This window comes from Chanodichthys erythropterus, chromosome 2, assembly GCF_024489055.1.
Source record: "Chanodichthys erythropterus isolate Z2021 chromosome 2, ASM2448905v1, whole genome shotgun sequence".
Classification (NCBI taxonomy): Eukaryota; Metazoa; Chordata; class Actinopteri; order Cypriniformes; family Xenocyprididae; genus Chanodichthys; species Chanodichthys erythropterus.
Window position 1 is genome coordinate 32,907,257 of NC_090222.1, and position 22,945 is coordinate 32,930,201.

Here is a 22,945-nt window from a genome sequence, read left to right on the forward strand (position 1 = left end):
GCACATTCGTACTGGAATGAAACGTGTCAGTCTGATGCCAATCGTCAGATTAATCAACTCATCAGGCATCTCAGGGCATTGATCCCTGATTGAAGGACACAACCAAAATGTCAATGAATGTATTTAAGGAAACTCATATTTACACATAAACAGACCACACCCACACACATACTGAAATCCAGTACAGCATTAACTGGAAATTATTTGTTTTGCAGCTGAAATTTACATCTTTTTCTAGTCAGCCGTTGTCACAGCCTGCCGTTTCTCTTCTCGTGTCTGACCTTGTACACAGTGTTGGTATTCATAGATTCTTCATGGCTATTTTCTTTCATTTTGTGCTGTACATAGACTGATAAATAAAACGATAAAAGCTCATTTTTTTTCATACAGTATCCATTCAGTATTGTAATATATTTAAGATAAAATTAAAACTTTCATTCAAATCATGTCTCCTGTGTTGTGTACAAAAAAAATATCTTGTGTACAGTTTAATACCCCTTAAGTTTTAGTACCTCAAAAGAAGAAATTCAGCGTACCAATGAATTATATTAGCAAAAAAGGGAAAATAATATCAGGTTGTTTTATATTATTGATGTTGCCATCATTTTATAAAAGCAATAAATCATGAGAGGTTGTGAGTTAAAGTGATTCATTCTGTGAAAGTGTGCTAAAAAGTTGTATCAAAACATACACATATGGCATTTATTACACCAGCAGACAGACATCAGGTCAGTAACAGCTACAAAAGATCAAAATTTTTAAAATTGAAATGTTAAAAATGCTAATTACTCATTTTCATTAGTGCTTTAAGAGAAAGATGAACAATAACAAACATGATTTGACATTATGACAGGCATGTTTACAGCACAGTCCTGAATTCATCGAAGATGAAACTCGGAACATGAGCCTCTGCCACCTGAAAAAGGAGAGAAATCCAAAATAACTTTTCCTCAGGATTTTTGTTGTGGAATATTTGTGTCTATAAAGAAAATTAATACAGCATATCATGGCAATATTTCCTACCTTTCTGGGCAGTTTAGTGTAACGCACATAGTCCTCCAGAAACATTAACGCTCCGACTACATCTGAAGGCATGTCTGGGATCTTCTGACTGAAGGGAACAGATGCTGTTAGACACTTCTGTTGCTACAGCTTTTAAAAGTACAGCATTTATTTTTTTAAAAAGAAGCAAAATCTAAAATATATATATATAAAATAAAAAATTATATATACACACACACACACACACACATCGTATGGGTCTTCGGGTCAAAATGATAAATTTTTCTTCAAAAATCATTAGAATATTTAGTAAAGATCATGTTCCATGAAGATATTTTGTAAATTTTCTACCGTAAATATATCAATTTATTTTTGTGAGTTGATATGCATTGCTAAGGACTAATATATATATATATATATATATATATATATATATATATATATATATATATATATATATATATATATATATATATATATATATATATTTGTTTTACTCTATATAACTTGCCCAGTTAAGAATATTTTTAATACCATAATGCAAAAAAAATAAATAAACTCATTCTCATAACTGTAATGTAAAAAAGATATTTAATAGTAATTATATATTTTAATAGTAAAGCTTGTTTTTATAGCATTTGTTGTTCAGTGCAAATTAAAAAAAAAAAAACTATAAATGCATTATTTTGAATTTTTTTTACTCAAATTCTAGAATTTGTATTCCATTTCTATTCTATAGAACAGTAAAAAATGAAAATTATATAAAAATTTAAGTACACTGTACTTATTTTTTGATACAAGTATAGTAGTTAAAGAGTCCTAAAATAGTCTATTTTATTTAATGCAAAATATAATTTCTTATTTTTCTGGACATGCTCTCGTGTGGTTCACCCTTCTATCATCAAACAGTGAAGTGAGGTACCTGGTGCACTGCTCCATTATGGAGCGAATAAACTGTCCAATCAGAGCCAGGAACTGTTCTGTGTATCTGGAGTGAAACTGTTTGAGCAGAGTCAGGAGACCCAGGACCAGAGGAGCCCAATCCACTGGATCTGCTGCCTTCCTGCACGTCATCCCTGTGAAAGCAGCACAAGTACAATGAATACTTTTTACTTGATCAAAAGTGAAAGTAAAGAAATTTACATTTACAAAGAAAAGGTTTCAAATAATTTGAAAAGCTGTTCCTTTGAACTTTCTATTAATCAAATAATCATAAAAAAATTTATCACAGTTTCCACAATATTTATTGAGCCCCAAATCAGCATATTATTATGATTTCTGAAGAATCATGTGACACTGAAGACTGGAGTAATGATGCTGAAAATTCAGCTTTGCATCACAGGAATAAATTACATTTTAAAATATATTCAAATAGAAAACAGTTGTGTTAAAATAATATTTCATAAAATTACTGTTTTGAAAAAGAAGAAAAAGCAGCTTTGGTGAGCATAATAGACTTCTTTCAAAAACAGAAGAATCTCACTGACCCCAAACTTTTGAACAATAGTTAACATGGAAAATCAGTTACAGACCTTGGGTTTTATTGTACTGCAGTTTTGGCAGGTGCGCGATAAGGAACAGGAAGTTCACAATGGGAAAATAAGGCAGACGCTTCGTCGTGATGTAGATCTGAAAGTAGCAAATTGATAAATACTACAAAATGTGGTTGATGTTAACAGATCATATCACATCAGGTACAGAAGCACTGAAATTTGGGCCATTATTTGTTTCAAAAAAGAAAATAGGTCAAAAAAATGATACACAAACTATCTGATAAAATAATCACTTACATGGCTAAATGAATATTTCACATATACACGACTCACTTTGTTTAGTGGGTTGTGGATTCCGGCCGCCTCCAGATAGGCGGTGATGTCGTAGAGCAGGGTGTTGTCGTCTTTGGGATACGGCAGCGAAGGATCCTGGTAATGTGCTTCAATATCGGACAGCAGAGACCTGAAAATGATCATCAATGAGGGAGAAGGTGAAACTAATCCAAGTACCAAGAAATAAAGAAGGAAGAAGAAACATCATTCCCAACCCACTTGTTCAGATTATCCAGAGCCGCAGCGAGGTGTTTAGAGTCAAACTTGCAGGAGTAATTCAATTCGTTGGCGATCTGCTGCCTCAAGATCTGCATCTGACCCACCTGTGAAAGAATCAGTCTTTTTCAGCTTGACTATGCACATAGACATATTGGACGGAAAACAAATGTTCAAAAAGAAAGCAACACCTTCATGATGGCTTCCAGATAAGCAGCCCAAATCTTCTGGGTTTTGGCCACAGCGTTGGCGTAGACTTTGCTTGCGTTTGCTGAATATTGATGCAGAAAGACAAAAAATATCAAGAACATTATTGTGGGAATAAGTGTCAAACTTATGGTAGTGCATCAAACACACATACCCACAATCCCTTTGACAGGATTGACAGCTGTCAGCAGAGCTTTAAAGACGTCAACCACTGCTTTGTCCTTCAGGATGCTCCTCTGAAGGACTGTCAGGAAATTCTGCAAAGATCATTATTTAAATTACATTTACTGTGATGAGGGGATTTCAATAAATATTTGCACATTGATTTACTTTGATTCAAATGATTTTGTGATTCAGTCATGATTGAGTTCCTTAAGGCCCTGATATACTTCAAGGGAAATTGAAGAACAAACTGGTGTGACGTAATTAATTTAAAAATTAGGCCAAAACGAAGCTTGTTTGGTGTTCGAAACAGCTTTTTGACACTATTTTTTCAATTCAATTCCCATTTATTTGTATAGCGCTTTTCACAATACGTATCGTTTCAAAGCAGCTTTACAGAGAATGCATGTCAACTTTATAATTTAGAGTAATCTGTTATCAGAGGTGACTGTATCCAAATTATGTTATTTCAGAAATGTACATATACAAACAGCGCAGTTAGCTAACAATGTATTAATTTAAGGCAGAAACAATGAGCTCATGGAAGTAATGAATACATGTTAATGATTAGGATATATAGCAAAATTTGAAATGGCGCATGTTGATCCAGAGTCTTCACAATACACCTTGAAATTGGAATTTTTTATGCAATTCGACTTTGATTCTTTCTTAACGGTTCATAACTTTTCATTAATGTGACTGGAAGGGAAAAAAAAATATTGCATTTCAATAGAAATTGAACACAAGTTTCACCTGCAGCTCCTTCACGATCATGAAACACAAGAGTCTGTCGAGTCCGTTCAGGCCGAAGGTTCCCAGCGTGTCTTGAATCTCAGAGAAGAGTCGGTTGTTGGTCACTTCCTGATGCGTCTTCAGATCGTACCAGGTGTTCAGCTGGTCAATGTAACACGTCATTCTGAGAGGAATAAAGACGAGGAACATGACATTTCTCCAGACTTTTGGCATTCGGCCGTCCCATCTTCAAATGTTTTGCACTGACTTACTTTGGATCTGTGATCCTCAGGATTTCCCTGCAAAGACGTCCAATAAACGTGGCGGATTCATCAACAGACGGATACTTAGGAATGGGAATGTGGGTGGACTGATAGACGCTTTGCCAGTCTTGTATCTGAAAAGAACCTCTTTAAAATCAACACTAGCAGTATGAACTACCAGTGAAGAGCAAAATCTGAGGTTTAACAGAAGCTCAATGTGAATAAGAAGCTACAAAGACCTTCGTCCTGAGGAAACTGTTACACTCCTGCTCTACGTTGTAGTTGATGATGCGAGACACTTCCTCCTGCCAGATCTTCAGTCCGTAGATGCTCACGTAATCCTGAATGTATTCAAATGAGCGATAAAACCCATCCATGGTGGCAGCCATTTCCTTCAGCTTTGGCATCAGCTCACTGGACTGAAAGAGAAGCGATATGATGTTGTAAAAGACACATGGGAGTCCTGAAACACGGACAGAAATCAAATCATTCAGCAGGGCGAGATGACGGATTGCTCACTTTGGCTTTGGGGTTGAAGATGAGGCCTTTGTGCAGAGCGTAAGCAACACGTTTGACAAGTTCTTTCCTGATCCCGTCCTCCAGAAGCTGCTTCGGATCCACCTGGAACAGATGTGTTTTCACGGTTTCTGAGCTCTCATGACATTAAAATGTGTAATACTCCATAAACATAGAAATGAGGTTATTTAAAACATTATTGTCAACATGACATCAAAATCCACCCTTTTTACTGTACTTTCTTAATGCAAATTTATGTTCTGCATCAGTGAAAAAGGAAACCGCCTGTCTTTGTGATCTATCAAAAATGATCAAAGTGTAACATTCAGAGAATCTTTAGAGTACCTTGATAATGCCGACAAGTGTGGTCTTCATCATCAGAATACCTTCGGTGAAGACTGAGATGGCATGAGTGAGTTTAGCTACCTGTCAAATGAAGAAGGGCAGTGAGTTACTTCATTGCATATATTATTTATAAATAATTACACAAAATAAATCTATACAAGAAGAACCTGTTGATTGAAACATAATCTTAGAATGTGAATGCAAACACTTCTAGCACTTCTAGACTTGATTTTGTGGAGAATTTTGCTAAGCAAGCTAGTTATAAATAGTAAAATAATACAAAATATAATAAATATATGGAGTAAATAATACAAAATAATAAATAAATAAATACATACACATACACACACATATACATTATATATATATATATATATATATATAGAGAGAGAGAGAGAGAGAGAGAGAGAGAAATAAAATGTAAAATATAACAAATATAAATATAGAGAGAGTAAAGTAAATATTATATGTATTTAGAATAAAATAACACAAAATATAATAAATATAAATATATGGAAAGTAAAATTAAAATAATATAAATATATAGAGTACAAAAATTTAAAATATAAATATATAGAGTGTAAAATAAATAAAATTAAAGGCATAAATCTGCATAAATTAAAGGCAGCACAAAAAATACTATACTGCATTGATGTATAAATATAAAGAAACTTTATTACTAAAATATATAATTTTTTGCATTTTACTAATGATTTTTATTTTTTTACATTATGGTGTTTAAAATATGCTTAATTGTGAAAATTGCAAAATATAGTCAACAGATTTTGTGAGAGAAAAAAAAAAAACTTTTTTTTAAATAAAATCTTAAAATAAACTACCCAGAAAGTTAGGAAATATTGACATGGCATTTTAGTTAAAAGCGGAATGTTTATAGTTAGATTCCTGGATAATAACGCATCTGGTTTAATGGCAAAGAAAAGGTAACTATCACCCCTTACTGAGGCTTATTACCACCACATCCAAGAATTCAAATGTATCTGTCACCTCATAACGGGCACTGAGTTGAGAGTAGTCCTTCAGTTTGTCTTTGTCCAGACGTGTGGGCACCTCCATAATGTCATGGATCTGCAGTTTGATGATTTTGGCCAGCGAGGTGAACATACTCTCAGGAATGATCTGCAGTACCTGGAAGGAGGCATGTTTGCATGAAACACAATTAAAGAGATATGGACAAAATCAGGGCAAATACAGAGGCATTTCTTCTCCAGACCTTTCTGACATAAGCCACCAGCTCCCCGGAGTAAAACTGAGACACGCTGAGCAGATCTGGACTGTTGACCTGGTTGATTCGTAGGAGAGGCAGATCCAGCGCAGACGCCAGCTGTTCATGTTCACAAATAAGAGCAGATTCAGTAAGAAGTGGATTTGTTTCTAGTGTCATTCATTAACAGGCCAGTGGGACTCACCTTTAGAAAAGTGGCTCTGAGTTTGGTCACCATCGAGGGGTTTGCTCTGATGCTCTCTTGCATTATTGAGGTGAAGCTATGAGAAACACATTTGGAAAAGGAACTTTAAAGTGCCACTATTGTGCTTTTTCAGATATTCCCTATCATGCAGTGTATAATATAGCTATTTGTGAATGTAAAAGCTCTGTAAAGTTTCAATTTAAGATCAAAGTGCCTGATAAATGGAGTTATTGCCTCCAAAACCGATTCTGAATTCCCTGAAACAAGCTGTCAGTAATTCCAGTCTTACTTCCTGCACAAACCTACATTGGTTTGTCACAAATTTGCATAATGCCAGCCTATGGTCTTCATTGGCTCCCCAAAAACAACATCTACTTTGACCCACCCTCAAACCCTGTATGCCTGGAAGAGTTTGGTTCGTGTTGACATGTCGAGAAGACGCTGTTTTCTGTGCTGTGAAAGCAAATCCACTCCAAGTGCCAATCAGAGCAGAGTAGGCTCTCGGAAAGGAGGTGTATTATGCAATGTATATTATGAGAAATTTTAAGTGTTTTTTGATCTTGGATGCATGTAAACCTATTGCAAGGATCCGGCAAAACAAAATAAGGAACCTTTAAAATAGCATAATAGGGGCACTTTAACCTTAAATGTGTGATACAACAAAAAAAGGCCAATGTAACGCCAATACCTGTCAATGATCTGCCAGGCGTAGGACAAATCCCCCACTATCTGCATTGTGATTAGCACTTCTTCTTTGATATTGATGGTGCGGATCATCTGATGGAGGAACTTGCGTGTGTCCGCCAGGAACTGACACACCTGCAGGTTTGACTCCAGCTGGTGAAACTCTTGGACCTTCCCAGAGAGACAATTTCATGTGAAATCACCGAAGAGAATTAGATCACAGCACATGTTCAGGTGTGTTTGTACCTCAACAAGAGCCTGAATGAGCTGCACAGTCTTCCTGCCAGCAGCGGTCGAGTCCTCATAGTTCAGGGACTCGATCTGTTTGGAGATCTCTCTGAACCAGGCCTGAAGATTCTCTGATGAACAAATGAATGCATGAACACACTGACAATAATGTCTACAGTGTGCCTTCTGTATGTTGTGGTTCTGCATGTTTACCATTTTTCTCCACCCTGGTGAGAGGTTTGACCCCAGAAAACACCTCAGCCAGCTCCATCATTCTCTCCGATCCCTCCTTCTTATAGCTCTCCCACTTGAGCTGCTTCTCGGCCAACATCTGCTTGAACATCTGAAAATCACACAAACCGAGAGAAATTAATATTGAGAGGCTTTTATGTGAGATCTCATATCAAAATACATTACCATTCAAGTTTAGGGTCGGTGAGATTTTTCTTGTTTTTGAAAGAAGTATCTTATGTTCACCAAGGCTGCATTTATTTGATCAAAAATTATTGTGAAATATTATTACAATTTAAAATAACTGTTATATATGTAATGTAATTTATTCCTGTGAAAGAATTTTCAGCATCATTACTCCAGTCTTCAGTGTCACATGATCCTTCAGAAATCATTCTAATATGCTGATTTGCTGCTTATTTCTTCTTATTATTATCAATGCTAATCTTAATTCTTGTGGAAACTGTGATAGACGCTTTTCAGGATTCTTTAATGAATAGATAGTTCAAAAGAACAACATTTATTTGAAATAGAAATCTTTTGTAACATTATAAATGTCTAGTGTCACTTTTGATCAATTTAATGTGTCCTTGCTGAATAAAAGCATTCATTTCTTAAATGTACCGACCCAAAACTTTTGAACAATAGTCTACATCTAGAAAGTGACATCTTGCCTGAAAGTTAAAGGTGCCCTAGAATTAAAAATTGAATTTACCTTGGCATAGATGAATAACAGGAGTTCAGTACATGGAAAAGACATACAGTGAGTCTCAAACTCCATTATATAAATCTCATTTGTTTAAAAGACCTCAGAAGAACAGGCGAATCTCAACATAACACCGACTGTTATGTAACAGTTGGGATTATTAATATGTATGACCCCGATATTTGCATCTATGTCAGCCCATGTTCAAGGCATTAGACAAGGGCAGAACGTCTGGATGTGCACAGCTGAATCATCAGACTAGGTAAGCAAGCAAGAACAATAGCGAAAAATGGCAGATGGAGCAATAATAACTGACATGATCCATGATAACATGATATTTTTGGTGATATTTGTAAATTGTCTATCTAAATGTATTGTTAGCATGTTGCTAATGTACTGTTAAATGTGGTTAAAGTTACCATTGTTTATTACTGTATTCACAGAGACAAGAGCCGTCGCTATTTTCATTTTTAAACACTTGCAGCATTTAAAGGGGCCGCAGCCTGAATCGGCTCATATTTAATGATGCCCCAAAATAGGCAGTTAAAAAAATTAATAAAAAACATCTATGTGGTATTTGGAGCTGAAACTTCACAGACACATTCAGGAGACACCTTAGACTTATATTACATCTTTTAAAAAGATGTTCTACGGCACCTTTAAAAAAAGCCTTGACTATGGAAGGCTATATTGGCCTCACAGACAGATAAATACACAAAAACTACAAGTCCACAACACAAAAATACAGTGTAATAAGTCAGAACAGGCCGAAGGGGTCTGTGCCAAGATTGGTAGATATGCTTTAGGATGAATTACATTTTTACATTTTGGTCTTTGGTTACAGATTTTTTTTTAAAAAAGAAAGAAAACGAGAAAATAAGGAACAGTGATGTTTGAGCTGAGGTAACACATTAAGATTACTTCTATAAGGATAAGATTATTTCTATTTACCTCTTTGAGTATGAACTCAAACTGGGCTGTGTCCAGCAGCAGCTGAAACAGAATTTTGCGATTGTATTTGGAGTCGTTGATGACTTGATCTTTGATCTGACGAAGTCTCTTGTTGTTTGGATCATAAGCTTTAACAAAAAAATACAAAAAAACAACAATTATTTAGAAAAGCGTTTTGATGCATTTTTATCGAACACAAACTCTACAAAGTGATAATTCCTTTAAAATAGATTCAGTAATTAAAGCTCAAAACATTTAAACCAATGGTTCTCATCCAGGGGGCGTCAGCAAACTTCCAAAGGGTCCTCAAGATGACCATTATCAAATTTCAATTCACTCCCCCAACAACTGTTATTTTTATTTAAGCACCAGAATCCCCACGGTCTTGGAAAACCTGGAAATTTAACTTTTTCCCCACCATTGATGGAATTTTGTGTCATTTATGCGACAACGCTTCCCCGCCGTTGAAAGATTTTTCCAGCTTTTTGTGTATGATAGGTGGCGCTATTATGCATCTTCTGAAAGAGTACAGCCTCTTTGGATCAAAACACAGATAAAGAAGCAGAAACAAGTGATAGAAGCACTGTTTATGCATGTTGTAGTCTTTGACATGATTTTCTCAGCTTTTTGTTCAAAATGTTGCTTTTTTTTATGAAACTTACCCACATTGAAGTGTTGATAAAAAAGAATGCATGAAGCCAGAATAAAACTTTTTGGTTGTTTAAATGCAGAGGCCCTGTTATTTCTTTTGATATATTGCATTTTCAGATATTCTTACAACGTAATATTCTGGGGGCCATGACATTTTTGTGAACATGATCATAAACGCTGGCAGTGGCTGGCAACGTTTTTTTTTTTTTTTTAAATGCTGGCTGGGGAAAGAGTTAAGCAAACCTAATTTTACAAGTTTGATTTCTAAACCTGGAAATATTAATAAAATCTTTCCTATTTGTGAGCAAAAATTCATACAACTACTGAAACTTCCTGAATTATGGAATTTCATTATTTTAATTATTATGTATAATAACTATATATTATTATATCATTATTTATTTCTTTTAATATATTGACACTACTAGTTATGTAAATAAAAAAGGATGAAAATAAGAAATATCTGATATATTGTCTTTGAAAATGTGGGCCTCCGAGTCAAAGGTTGACATCTCACCGGACTCTGCAGTGTGCAGCATCAGCCAGCGGATGGCAACGTTACAGTCACGGAGGCAGTTAAGCAGTTTGGGAATGTTGTCCAGAACGATTTCTTCTCTCAGGAATCCCTCCTTCAACAACTGCTGCACCTGTGGCCGCAAACTCTCCACACTGGCAGCATATCGACCGGCCTGAGAGGAGAGAACAATGACTGTGTGTGAGCCCAGAGTGACTCTGGATTAGATCGATCACGTGTGTAAACAGGAACAACACAGGTGACTGTACCTGTTCTCTGATGTTGGCTGTCTCCAGCGTGTAGTTCAGGGCCGTTTTAGCTGCTTTATACGGTTCCCATGCCTCCACCAAGTTCACAGTGATCCCCATGTATATGCTTATAACCTGAAGATTTAAGGTCGATATTGCAATATAAACATTTTAAGCACATAACATTTTCTGAATGGACATGGGTAATAAAGTCTTCTCACCCAGTTGTCAGGGAAGTATTTGTCCACGATCTCTCTCATCTTGGCCTGTTGTGTGTGCAGGATGGAGGGGGTGAAATACAAGCAGACACACAGCATAGCGGCCTGCGTGGCCAGAGCTGTACTACGGTGCTCCGGCAGAGGATACGCAGACACCTAGAACAGATGAAACATGTACATAACATGAAGTGTGAGTTATCCACCTAAATGAGGGGTTTTCAAAATTATTGATCCCACAGACCCCGGATACGTGAGGAATCTCCTTCCTAAAATACAAATATATGGCAAAGGCAGCATTTTCATGTATAAAGACAATGTAGAAAGACTTGAAATATGTAGTAACCAGAAAATGTACTTTCTATTAAGTCAACAGTTTTAAATCATTTGTCATTATCAAATGTATTTAATTTTATTTTATATATGCATTTAATTTATATTAATTTTATATAATTTTTTATATACATGTGTGTAGGGCTGTCAAACGATTAATCACGATTAATCGCATACAAAATAAAAGTTTGAGTTTGCCTAATATATGTGGGTGTACTGTGTGTAATTATTTTGTATATATAAATACAAACGCATCCATGTATATATTTGAGAAATATTTACAAGTATATGTATTTATTTATATTTTTATATAATTTATATTATATATAAATACATTTTTTGTGCATTAATAACATATTTCTCTTAAATATATACATTAATTTGTGTGTATTTATATATACATATTATTTACACACATTACTCACACATATATTATGCAAACTCAAACTTATTTTGTTTGTGATTAATCCCGATTAATCGTTTGACAGCCCTATATGTGTGTGTGTGTATTTTCCAGTATTTATCTAAACTATTTTTTTTCTTTTTTCATTTTCTCAGTTAATAAAATAAAAAAACTGACATTATCAAACTTATATATATATATATATATATATATATATATATATAAGTTTGTACAAAAATTATATATATATATATATATATATATATATATAATTTTTGTATAATTTTATATTTTATATATATATATATATAATTTTTGTATAATATATATATATATATATATATATATATATATATATATATATACACACACATATACACAAACTTATATATATATATATATATATATATATATATATAAAATACAAAAAATATATATATATATATATATATATATATATATATATATAATTTTTGTATAATTTTATATTTTATATTATATATATATATATAATTTTTGTATAATTTAATATATATATATATATATATATATATATATATATATATATATATATATATATATATATATATATATATATATATATATATATATATATATATACACATATACACAAACATATATATATATATAAAATACAAAAAAAAAAAAAAATATATATATATATATATATATATATATATTTTCTCTGAACGTTTCCCATTAAGTTTCTTTTTTTGTTGCGTTTATCTGTCAATAAAATTAAATAATTATCATTCTATCAAACTTATATTATTATTAAAAATATTTGTTTTTTTTTTTTGTTTTTTTTACTTTTCGATTAAGTTACTTTTTTTAATTTTATCTGTCAAAAGAATAAATTAATTTTCCATTATCAAACTTATTTTATCATTAATTATTATTTATTTTTTAAAACTTTTGTTGTCTTAAAGGGTTAGTTCACCCAAAAATGAAAATTCTGTCATTAATTACTCACCCTCATGCCGTTCCACACCCGTAAGACCTTCATTCATCTTGTGGTTCAGAGAGCCAAAATCACATAAATCAGTAAATGAGGTTTCATTATGTCATAAATGTTTAGAAATTTCAATAGTTCACGTGACTTTGGTAGTTTGATGCACGCTCCGAACCACTGATTCGAAACAAAAGATTTGTGAAGCTTCAAAGCTTCATGAAGCAGTGTTTTGAAATCACCCATCACTAGATATTGTAGAATAAAGTCGTTACTTTGTTATTTTTGGAGCACAAAAAGTATTCTCATCACTTCATAACATTAAGGTTGAACCACTGAAGTCACATGAACTGTTTTAAATATGTCTTTAGTAGCTTTCTGGGCATTGAAAAAAGGAGTTTTATTGCTGCTGATGCATGCCTCACTGAGCCATCAGATTTTATCAAAAATATCATAATTTGTGTTCTGAAGATGAATGAATACAGGTTTGGAACGACATGAGGGTGAGTAATAAATGACAGAATTTTCATTTTTGGGCGAACTAACCCTTTAACCTTACAGTTTCAGTTTTTAATTTGACATTTTATCTGTCAATAGAATAAAATAATTTACCATTATATAATTTAATTTACTATTTATTAGTAATACTTTATTTTCTGCTTTTGGTTGTTTGTTTGACACTATATTTCTTTGAATGTTCCCAAGGACCCCCTATCTCCCCCAGTTTGAAACCCCTTGGTCTAAATCACACTACTGTCTTACCTGGTTGTAAATGTCATCAGAGCGGAGGCGGCCGATCACCATACTGATGAAGGTGGGGCTTATGGGAACTCTCTGGAAGTAGCTCTCGGGGTAGTTGGGTGGCCGTTTGGCTCCCGGGTGGCTGGAGTATCCTGTGCTACGCAAGAGCTTGCAGATGTCATCCAGGTTGGAGTCGCCCGAGGAGCGAGCAGCGCTGGGGAGATGAGAAATATTGTTTAATGCATTTATTCAGTTGCACCTGGACATGTTTGTCCATTTGTTGAGATGTTTCATCTCATATGTGCTGCTTGTCAGCTATAGAAGCTAATCAGATGAGTAACAAAAACATCTCCAAAAAATGCAAGGGCATAAGGAAAGATTCAGTCTTACCTGTATCTGTAGTAGGACACCAGCATCCTTTCTCTCACCTCTCCCTCCATCTTCTGATCAATGACCAGTAACATGACTCCATACAGGTACAGAGCCTCGCACTGACACAAATCACATGCATTTATAAACTGATTTACTCCATTAAGTCCTGTTTGTATTTAGTGAAGCAGAAATTTACCAAGAGCTGTTTCCCATCTTCATTCAGTAAAACAGTTTCCAGTGTTTGTTGAATGTAGACCCCTTCATTGAGATCATCCAAGTACCTTAAGAAGAAACAATACATTTATTAAAATTGAATAACTAATAAGATTTGATTTAGTGCAAGAAATAAATGCATATTTGCTCCTGTAAAATGAATGGTGCTGATTTGCACCATTAGTTTCAATAATTTAAAATATGTTGCATTAGAAAACAACACGCACCTTATCAAGTCTACAACATATTTGTGGACACTCTCAAAGGCCAGATAGAACCGTGTCAATATTTCTATGTTGTTTTCCCGAAACTCCTCATCCAAATCCTGCAGCTCCGGCTTTGCTTCTAGTTTCCCTTCATAATACTCCTGACCCTAAAATACACAGAATCATATCATGCTTACTGTCAGTCTTTCTGATCATGTTGGACCAGATCCAATTCATTTAAGAAGATATAATTACAGATGAAAATCTGAGTACCTTAAAGTAGCTGAAATCACAGATGATGTCTCCATATTTCTGCTGGTCAGTCTTGTCTTTGAGTCTGAAAACTGCAGGAATAAAGTCTGACAGTCTCAGTAATTCTGCTATGATGGCATTTCCTCTGGACACAATCCTCAGGATGGCCTGACCACACAGGTTGTTCTCTGCCAGAAAATCCACCATGATGAGGAAGGAAACAGCAGATCTGCTCTCTGATCATTCAGTCTTTCCTCAGTGATGGCTAGATCTGATAATATTCAATAAAAAAAGCATTACTTTTCCATACTAACCAATTTATTGACTGCCATCATTACAGATGTACATACAGTCATTTTACACAACTCTGACCTCAAATTCATTTTTTTCCATAATATATTTCAGAAACAACATACTGTTTATTGCTCAAAATTGATCAATATGCGGTCAAATGATACGAACGCACGGTTCACAATGAATAAAGTGATGCACTATAATAGCCAAATCCACATATAAAATTCGTTTATATGATTATATTATCTTTGTTGATTTTAGATTCTGGTCACTCACCCCCAGCAGTACAGATCAGACACTTCCTGTTTACAAATCACGTGGGTGTCACGAGGAGAGCTCATTGGTCGCTCCGCCCAGCGCTTTGGCTAAATGGCTGCGTACTGGTCAACCGCTTCAAAATAAAAGTCTCACAGTTGATGTTTAAACATTTATTTGAGTGATTCTTCACATAGGTAAACATTTGTGTACTAATGAATACCTTATTTGTGTCTCGTTAATCACGTTTTCCTATATTTTAAAGGTTAGATTTGTGGGAATTTCTTTATCTTGTCTCTAAAGAACTCACAAAATAATATTTTCAGCTCATTTGGTATTTATCTGTAATTTTATACAACAAAGAATCGCTTCCCTTCGAGAATTTTTTTTTTATTTGGTTAGGGAGTGAGAGAATGAAGACCCAAATTTTCAGATATTAGGATCTGAGAGTAGTTTTATTAAGTGCCATTATCAAATTATAAGTATTTTAATTAAGAAACAGTCAATATCTTTTGATTTTTTTATAAATTCAAATTTTTCTTCTAGCTAACATGTTTTAACAAGTACTTTGTCAAAAATGTCATTACTATAATAAAACATATATATTTATTTATATATACAAATCCTATTAATACACATTATGTAGTGTAATTACTTATTATATAAAATATGACAATAGGCTTAAATATGTTCCATGTTATTCTCCCGAAATGTGACGCCATTAGGGCACTTATGGAAAAGACCAACGTTAAGGAGAAAATGAAAAGCAGAGAGCTTTTTTTTTTTTTTTTCCAAATTTATTGTGTTGTCCTCAAACAAGTAGAAAATATATATTTAGTCTAAATCAAGCAAAAGCCTATTAAAACAGTTCAATTAAATTAAAAGCATTGCACAAGGCCTATGGCTCTGGGAAATAAAGCTTTTGCCACCACTGCGGTGTCTACAGATTTTAAGGCTCATCATGAGTTTCAAATCACAATCCATGTTGGTTCCAGATCTGTATTATTATTAATTGTGCATGTATAAATCTGTGTTTTACAGAGCCTAGAAACAGACAGCCTAATCCGATAACCATTAAGAAACACTGTCGTCAAACGTTATTAGTGACAGCTGAAGGAAGCACAACATACAACTGTGGTTTGATTCTGCACTAAAACGCATTCAAAGCAAGATCCCAGTAAGGTTCTCAAACTCTAAAAAACATGAAAGGATCAGTTATTAACAGTGGAGAGGACACATTTTCCTAAGTTTAAATGTGCTATTTTGTTCAAACAGTACTTACCATGTTCATAGAGGCACCTTTGACCTCTTGCCTATAATACACTACAGTTTTCACAGGAAAATGAGGGTTGCAAGCATGTCAATTAAATGTTCACCAGAAAAAGTAAGAAATCCCGGACGTAAAAACAAAAATACAACATAGAACTCTTAAAAATATCTCAAAATCACAAAAGAATTATTTGAATGATCACCATAAAAGCAACCCACTCATGTAGAGGTGAAATTTATCACTATAAATACAAACTTATAAAAGGTTTTAAAACTACTAGTTGAGCATAAAGGTATATGTACAAACTGAACACTTTTTTTTCTCCATCATTCTACTAAATAACAGATACATGCAATTATAACCAAGATGGTGAATGTCTTACGCAGGTGCGATTTTAAAAGTACCAGTAATAGTGCTGCTTTCATGCAGAAATATAAAAAAAAGAAGAAAAAAAAAGAAGCAACCTCAAATTACACCCACATGGTAATTATTCATCAACAGTTCATGTTTCATTTAGTCCTATAAAAGCAAGGTATTAATGGAAAACAAAAACACATTTTCCTCAAAAAAAGCAAGAATTCTGCAGAAGTCATAGAAATGGAAAACATAACACTTCATGATTAGGGCAAATACACATGATCATTTAAAATTTGTCAAGCAAATGAAAGTCCCCCTAGGCTTATGAACATCTCTGACAGCCCAACAGAGGAGAAATCTGAAGGAGATCTCACTTTAAAAATGAATAAACAGCAAATGAAAGCAAAAACAGGAATTCCCCATGTTCCCATGTTTTTAGAAAATACTTTAAAACAGTCCAGTTAATAGCTGCAAAATAGTCACGCATCCCGTTTACTACAACCACTGACATTTTCACAAAATAATTTTTCCCACAAGATGAGTATTAGCTGTTATATTTTGAAGATGACCCCCATTATGGCAGTCAGATGGACCACAGGAACATCTACAACATCCCGTCAGGATGTACTGTGCTGTATATCAGATCCATTGTCAGTATGTGGATGATGAAACACTGGGAATGAGAGATAAAACACTTTTTTGTCACTGAATTGGGAAATTCATTTTGAAATGTTTGGTCTCGCCCTACATAAATAAGGTGTCTGGTTGCTTTTTAAACCCCGTGCATCACGGTGGTTGACAAAGTGCCTCTTGCGTCCAATTGACACAACGTATTCATGCATATTCCCTCAGCTATTGTGTTCATTGTAAAGGGAACCATAACATTCAATACTATACCTTTGGCACTAAGAATCCTCCATATAACTCCAAATGAGAAAAGCCCCTTTAAAAGACCCTACAGAGAGGATGTCTTTGCATGTACAAGCGTTAAGGTGCATGACCAAGTTCAGATTGTATGCATGACATTGATTATTCAAGGACTCTTGAGTTATCGCTGCATTTCAGAGCCGCAAAGAAAAAAACCCTGTTCATGTGCATGATTTCTCAAGTTTTGGGTGTAGTCAAACATTCTTACCAAAAAAAAAAAAAAACCAAACAAAACAAAAAAAAACCATCCTCCTCAATGTTTACGCTAGAAAGAACTTGTCAAACCTTACTTGAAACTATGTACAATATAAGCAAATTGGTGCAGTGGTAGAGGGCATGTTGTCGAGACCCAACACAGTCATGGTTTTCCACCAAGGGCCATTGCTCAGCATAAAGCCAATTCAGACAGATCACTGACCCTCAGACATGGATAATGTTTTTCGAATGCTCTGTGGAGGCTCCCAGGAATCGCTGTCATCTGTGTCGTCATCATCGTCACCGTCTTCATCTCCCAAGGCAGAGGGTCCTTGCTCCTCAATTGCTGTCTCATTTTCACCCAGTGACTCGTCCTCTTCCTCATCTTGTTCTGCATTTCCCATTTTATCTTCAAACGGGTTGGTACCCATTTCCTCCTTCCGATGAATCTCCGCAAACCACTCTCTCACCTGCTCGTAGCTCATATTAGACTTGGCGACAAGCTCATCCAAGTCCTGTTCGTTCAGAAACTTGTGCTTCAAATAGTATTCCTTCAGAATATCTCGCCCAGACTTGAACCTGATAGGTAAATTCTTCTCCGATTCGGTGGGCTTCTTCGCTTTTCTATTGCGGGTTCTCCCCCAACCGCGATTCCGAATCCTCCGTTTTCTGTTCTTGTTGCCATTTGTTCCTCCAACATTTCCACTTTGATAGTAAAAATACCACTTCAAGTTGCCATTCTTCCAGGCATAGCGTGTGTCGCCAAACCAGTTGACGATGTACGAACGAGGTAGTCCGCTCTCCTCGGCCAGCTGGTCGTATTCTTCTGCCGAGGGCCACTGGGTGCGAACGAATGCAGTTTTTAGAACATGAAGCTGCTCTGGAGTTTTCTTCGTAACCTTCTCTTTGCTTAGCCTCTTCCCTCCAGGTGGAGTTTGACTCCCCTTCTTCTGGGAAGTTTCACCATCTGCTTTTGACTCTGAGGAATCAGGCACAGGGGCTTTTCTCTTTTCTGTGAACCAGGCATCAATCTCTCGTCTGGTAAGCTTCGTCTCAGCTCTTAGTCGGCTAAGCTCTTCATCAGTTGGTGTGTCACATTTCTGAAAGCTTTCCTCTAGAACCACCAACTGCTCCGGTGTCTTTTCTTTAAACTTCTGCAGGGTAAAGTCTGGGAAGGGGTTCCAGGTCTTGGCGCGTGTCTCCTTCTCTTTGACAGGTGACGGTGTTGGAGACTGAGGCGTTTCGTCACTGGAGTCTATAACAATGGTGGTGCTACTACTACCCCTGGGATTGTCGTTCGGGAGGATGGTGTGGCTGTTCTTAGAATTGCGCTGGTTGTATCTGGTGTCACTGAACCACTTTTTAATCTCGCCTTTAGTGAGGTTGGTCAACTTCATTAGCCTAGCTATCTCAGCATCAGTGGCAAACTGATTCTTCAGATAGCTTGCTTTCAATTCAGCCAGCTGCTCCTTGGATTTCTTAGGGCGCAGGCCAAAGTGATCGGCACTGAGTGCAGAGTTCTCCTGAGGGGTCAGTGATGGGGGCTGAATCGTAGTAGCTCTCTTAGTTTCACTGAGAGCTGGGCTTGTTTGATTGGTTGCGATCTTGGGTGTCTGGCTTTGATTGGGCATTCCCGCTACTGTCAGCGTTATCGGGGTGGTCACTGGGAGGCTGTTGGCTGTGCCAACCTGTGTCAGAACCAGGCCTGGCTGCCCCACAATCTGGCAGGTTTGAAGAATAGACTGCAGGCCATTAGTGGCAGAAAGATGATGGGCCGGGATGACTGTGATGGTCTGGGGAACTGTGTGGACAGTCCCATTAAATTGCTTCCTCCTGGCTTCCTCAACCTCTTCTGGGGTCCAGCTAACTCCATGCTTCAAACGCTGAGCTGAAAACCAGATCTTTATCTGCTCCTCACTGAACTTGGTCTGGGCTGAAAGTCCCATGATCTCAGACACCGACGGGTAGGGGAACTTCTTGTAGGTGTTGATCAGGACTGCATTGGAGTCCATAGCAGCATTATATGTGGGAATACTGCTTACTGGAATTAGAAGTTGAGCTTGAGCGCTCTGCTGGGCCTGCAAGGCAGAAAGCACCTGGGCCAAGCCGGCCGGAAGAACCGTTGCAGGGTTCATTACCAGCTTCTTCTGATCTGCTACCACAGGGTTTGAAATATTGACAAGAACGCTGGGCTTTATGGACTCTGTGAGCAATGGGCTCATGTGTTCTGCTGCCATGGAAGTGCCCATCACTGACGCTTCCAATGGCTCCAGTTCCAACTCACTTTCAGCCATTGTCTCACTTTCACTGGTGCCTTTTAGAGACATAGCTATTCTCTTGGGTTCAGATTTGCTTTTCATTTTCATTATGGGAGTCTTGCTGATAGGGATTCCAGTAACTGAGGGGTCATCACTATCTTCCATCTCTGTCTGCACAAAACCACCTTCAGCGGTTAGATCAGTAATGGGCTGCTCTAGTGATGTTTGACCTGAGCGTTTTCCTGAAGTACGACAGTCCTCACTGGAGAAATGGCTTCCCTCATATTCTATAAAGAAAAGTAAAAGGATAACTTTGATTAGAGTCAGTATTTGTAAGTTCATGACGGGAACAGATGCTTAGCAGATAAGTAGAGCAGCACTTTTGACTTGTTAAAGTGAGGCTTTTTTTGTCTTAACCAGCTGTGACCATCAACAGTGATATGCGACACAAGGTTGCTTTATTTCTTTTGTTGCGTTGTGCTGAGAAGCCCCGCCCACAGTGAAATCTCATTAGCCAAATTCACACTCAACATAGTTTTATATTAAGCATCAATAAGGTTTTGATTTTGCAGCATTTCAATATGAACAGAGAAATTGCTTGTCTAAAATATTGTCATTTTGCACTTGGTAAGGAGGACACAGTGCTTTTCTGAAAGGACATAAAGAACTGCCTTGAGAAGTGAACTTCACCTGTCTCAGTTTCCATGGGAACCACTGCTCCCTCTGTAGGACCGTCTGCCATACTCTCGGCTCCTTCATTCCCTTCCAGGGCCTCCATATCTGGATCTTGCTCTACAACATCTGACGGAAGCACCATGCAGGGGGTCGTGGACTTTCTTCTGCTCGACATTGTGCTTTTGAGTGTGAAAAATATAAGCTGGCCAGAACCTCCAGGAGGTTGAATTTACATGCTAAACATTAGTCCCATTCCCAAAATTTGAGCTCAGCATCCTGAAAGATACAGAGAAACAAAAACATACACAAGACACTGCTTATAACGTAAACACAGGACAGTTGACATAATTATCAACATTCAGTGATGCATTCATTTACACACTAGATCAAGTTACTGCAAAAGTGTAGTATCTTCTGCTGAATCACACTAGAGCCATTCACATCAGTGTGACTTTACAAAGACATTGAAAATTACAAATACAATTTAATCAAATAAATAAAAGATAAATATACAATTATTCTAGATTAAATTGTAAACCAACACTACAGAATCTACAGAGCAATAAGGCTGTCTATGTTAACACTAGATAAAACATCAGTAAATGTGAAGTTTTTGCTAAATATGTAACTTACATGAAGTGTTTTTTTCTTTCTAAAACTAAAAATCAGCTTTGAAAACACTGAACATGATGTTTAAACTCCCAACAACTCCCACTGATTTTGCCAATTAGATTTTGACATAAAGAGTCACTATTTTGCATGGTGCAAAGAAAAAGAAAAAAATGTCCTCAGAGATGCAAAAAAAAAAAAAAAAAAACCAATACTGTATTCAAATACTGACCCTAAAATGAATTACTAATACTATTACTACTAATAATGGAAAGTTCATTTCTGACAGTTATTTTGGTTAATTTATATTACAATACATTGTTAACATTAAAAGTTGTCTAAAAATTAACAGTAGGGCATTCAAAAAAATTAAGTTAATAATAAATGCTATGAAACAGACGTCTGATGAAGAGCCTGCGTGCTCGAAACTTCACCTGTTTATTATTTCCTTTGTACAGCACCCAACTTGAACACTTTTGCCTGTAATGTGCATGCTTTTGTCCTGTTTTCGATGAAGCAATGCATTAACCATTGTTTATTTATACAACTATCTACATATGTATAATCACCAGTATGACAGTGATGAAATTGTGTTTAGATGAATTATGAATGTGTTCCCTTAAAAACACTGTGGCGGTACCATATCAAGGTACATGTCCAAATCTCCATGGTACCATGTTTACCTAATTGACTTTAAGTACCACGTTAATACCATGGTACAGTTCATTTCAGCACCATAGTATATATCAAAGTGTTTCCAAATATCAGAATTGTATCATGATTCATTGTAAATGCCTGGTACCCCAAGGTTATTAAAATTACTATGGTATTACCATATTACAAAGTACAAAAACAAGATAACACCTTGATACTTTGCTAGTGAGGGAGCTTCAGGGATGCAGTGGAACTCACCGGCCGCGGGGTTTATTGTCAAATCGCGGTTCTGGGTGCGAGTATCCTACGGCTCAGCAGCAGGAAGAGCGGAGGCGAGACGGACCGAGACCCGCCGCACGTACAGGGGGGAAAACCCTGGATGGACCGGACAGATGCCACGCTGATCGGATGCTTCTCTCCCTGATGTCTCAGCTCCTCTGTTATTTTGCCGGGCACGTTGCTTGAGTGTTTTATGGCTCTCTCAGTAAACACAATAATCATCTGCGCTCATTTTAATGGCAGTTTTAATGATCATCAGGCGTCACTGCTGTCAGTGTTATACGTCGTGACATCATCGCCAGGCGACTCCCCACTGTCACGATAAAACGGCGATAAAACAACACGTTTGGACGTTAATTGAGTCAAGACACTCACTCAAGACTTGGTATGATCCCAACGCGTATACTTATAGACTTTAAACCTCTATATAAACTAAGAAACTCGAGCACTGACTATAGAAACGTACAACCTCCTAACCGACCAATCAGAGTCAGCGTGCGGTCACGTGACCTTCATGCATCTCTTCAATTCAAGTGGAATTTTCCCCATGTTTCCAAC

The 22,945-nt window shown here is 36.1% G+C and overlaps 2 protein-coding genes across 4 annotated transcripts; both read right to left on the bottom strand.

The window, feature by feature from the left end:
• Window positions 1-635: 635 nt before the first annotated feature.
• washc5 (WASH complex subunit 5) lies at window positions 636-15,331 on the bottom strand. Of its 2 annotated transcripts, none has more exons than XM_067410548.1 (29): window positions 15,031-15,152; window positions 14,636-14,885; window positions 14,384-14,529; window positions 14,140-14,224; window positions 13,962-14,062; window positions 13,593-13,785; window positions 11,131-11,283; window positions 10,931-11,044; window positions 10,665-10,836; window positions 9,497-9,624; window positions 7,822-7,951; window positions 7,627-7,739; window positions 7,385-7,551; window positions 6,697-6,772; window positions 6,501-6,611; window positions 6,275-6,415; window positions 5,270-5,350; window positions 4,928-5,029; window positions 4,648-4,827; window positions 4,418-4,542; window positions 4,167-4,329; window positions 3,406-3,508; window positions 3,236-3,315; window positions 3,048-3,151; window positions 2,829-2,958; window positions 2,535-2,631; window positions 1,925-2,078; window positions 1,024-1,111; window positions 636-916 (listed from the first exon to the last, which is right to left on the bottom strand). In XM_067410548.1, exons 2-29 carry the CDS (start codon window positions 14,819-14,821, stop codon window positions 860-862), a joined length of 3,480 nt encoding a protein of 1,159 aa, XP_067266649.1. In that variant the 5' UTR covers window positions 14,822-14,885; window positions 15,031-15,152; the 3' UTR covers window positions 636-859. The 2 variants fall into 2 exon arrangements, with proteins under 2 accessions (XP_067266649.1, XP_067266640.1); XM_067410539.1 differs by lacking the exon at window positions 15,031-15,152 and adding an exon at window positions 15,185-15,331 and having other exon boundaries at window positions 637-916.
• Window positions 15,332-15,857: 526 nt separating this feature from the next.
• On the bottom strand, window positions 15,858-22,846 carry LOC137036416 (zinc fingers and homeoboxes protein 1-like). Of its 2 annotated transcripts, none has more exons than XR_010897188.1 (4): window positions 22,367-22,846; window positions 20,861-21,121; window positions 18,008-20,457; window positions 15,858-17,463 (listed from the first exon to the last, which is right to left on the bottom strand). XR_010897188.1 is itself a non-coding variant. In XM_067410572.1 (4 exons), the coding sequence occupies exons 2-4, from the start codon at window positions 21,018-21,020 to the stop codon at window positions 17,408-17,410; spliced, it is 2,538 nt and encodes an 845-aa protein (XP_067266673.1). In that variant the 5' UTR covers window positions 21,021-21,121; window positions 22,367-22,846; the 3' UTR covers window positions 15,859-17,407. The 2 variants fall into 2 exon arrangements, 1 of the variants encoding a protein (XP_067266673.1); XM_067410572.1 differs by having other exon boundaries at window positions 15,859-17,463; window positions 18,136-20,457.
• Window positions 22,847-22,945: the final 99 nt, after the last annotated feature.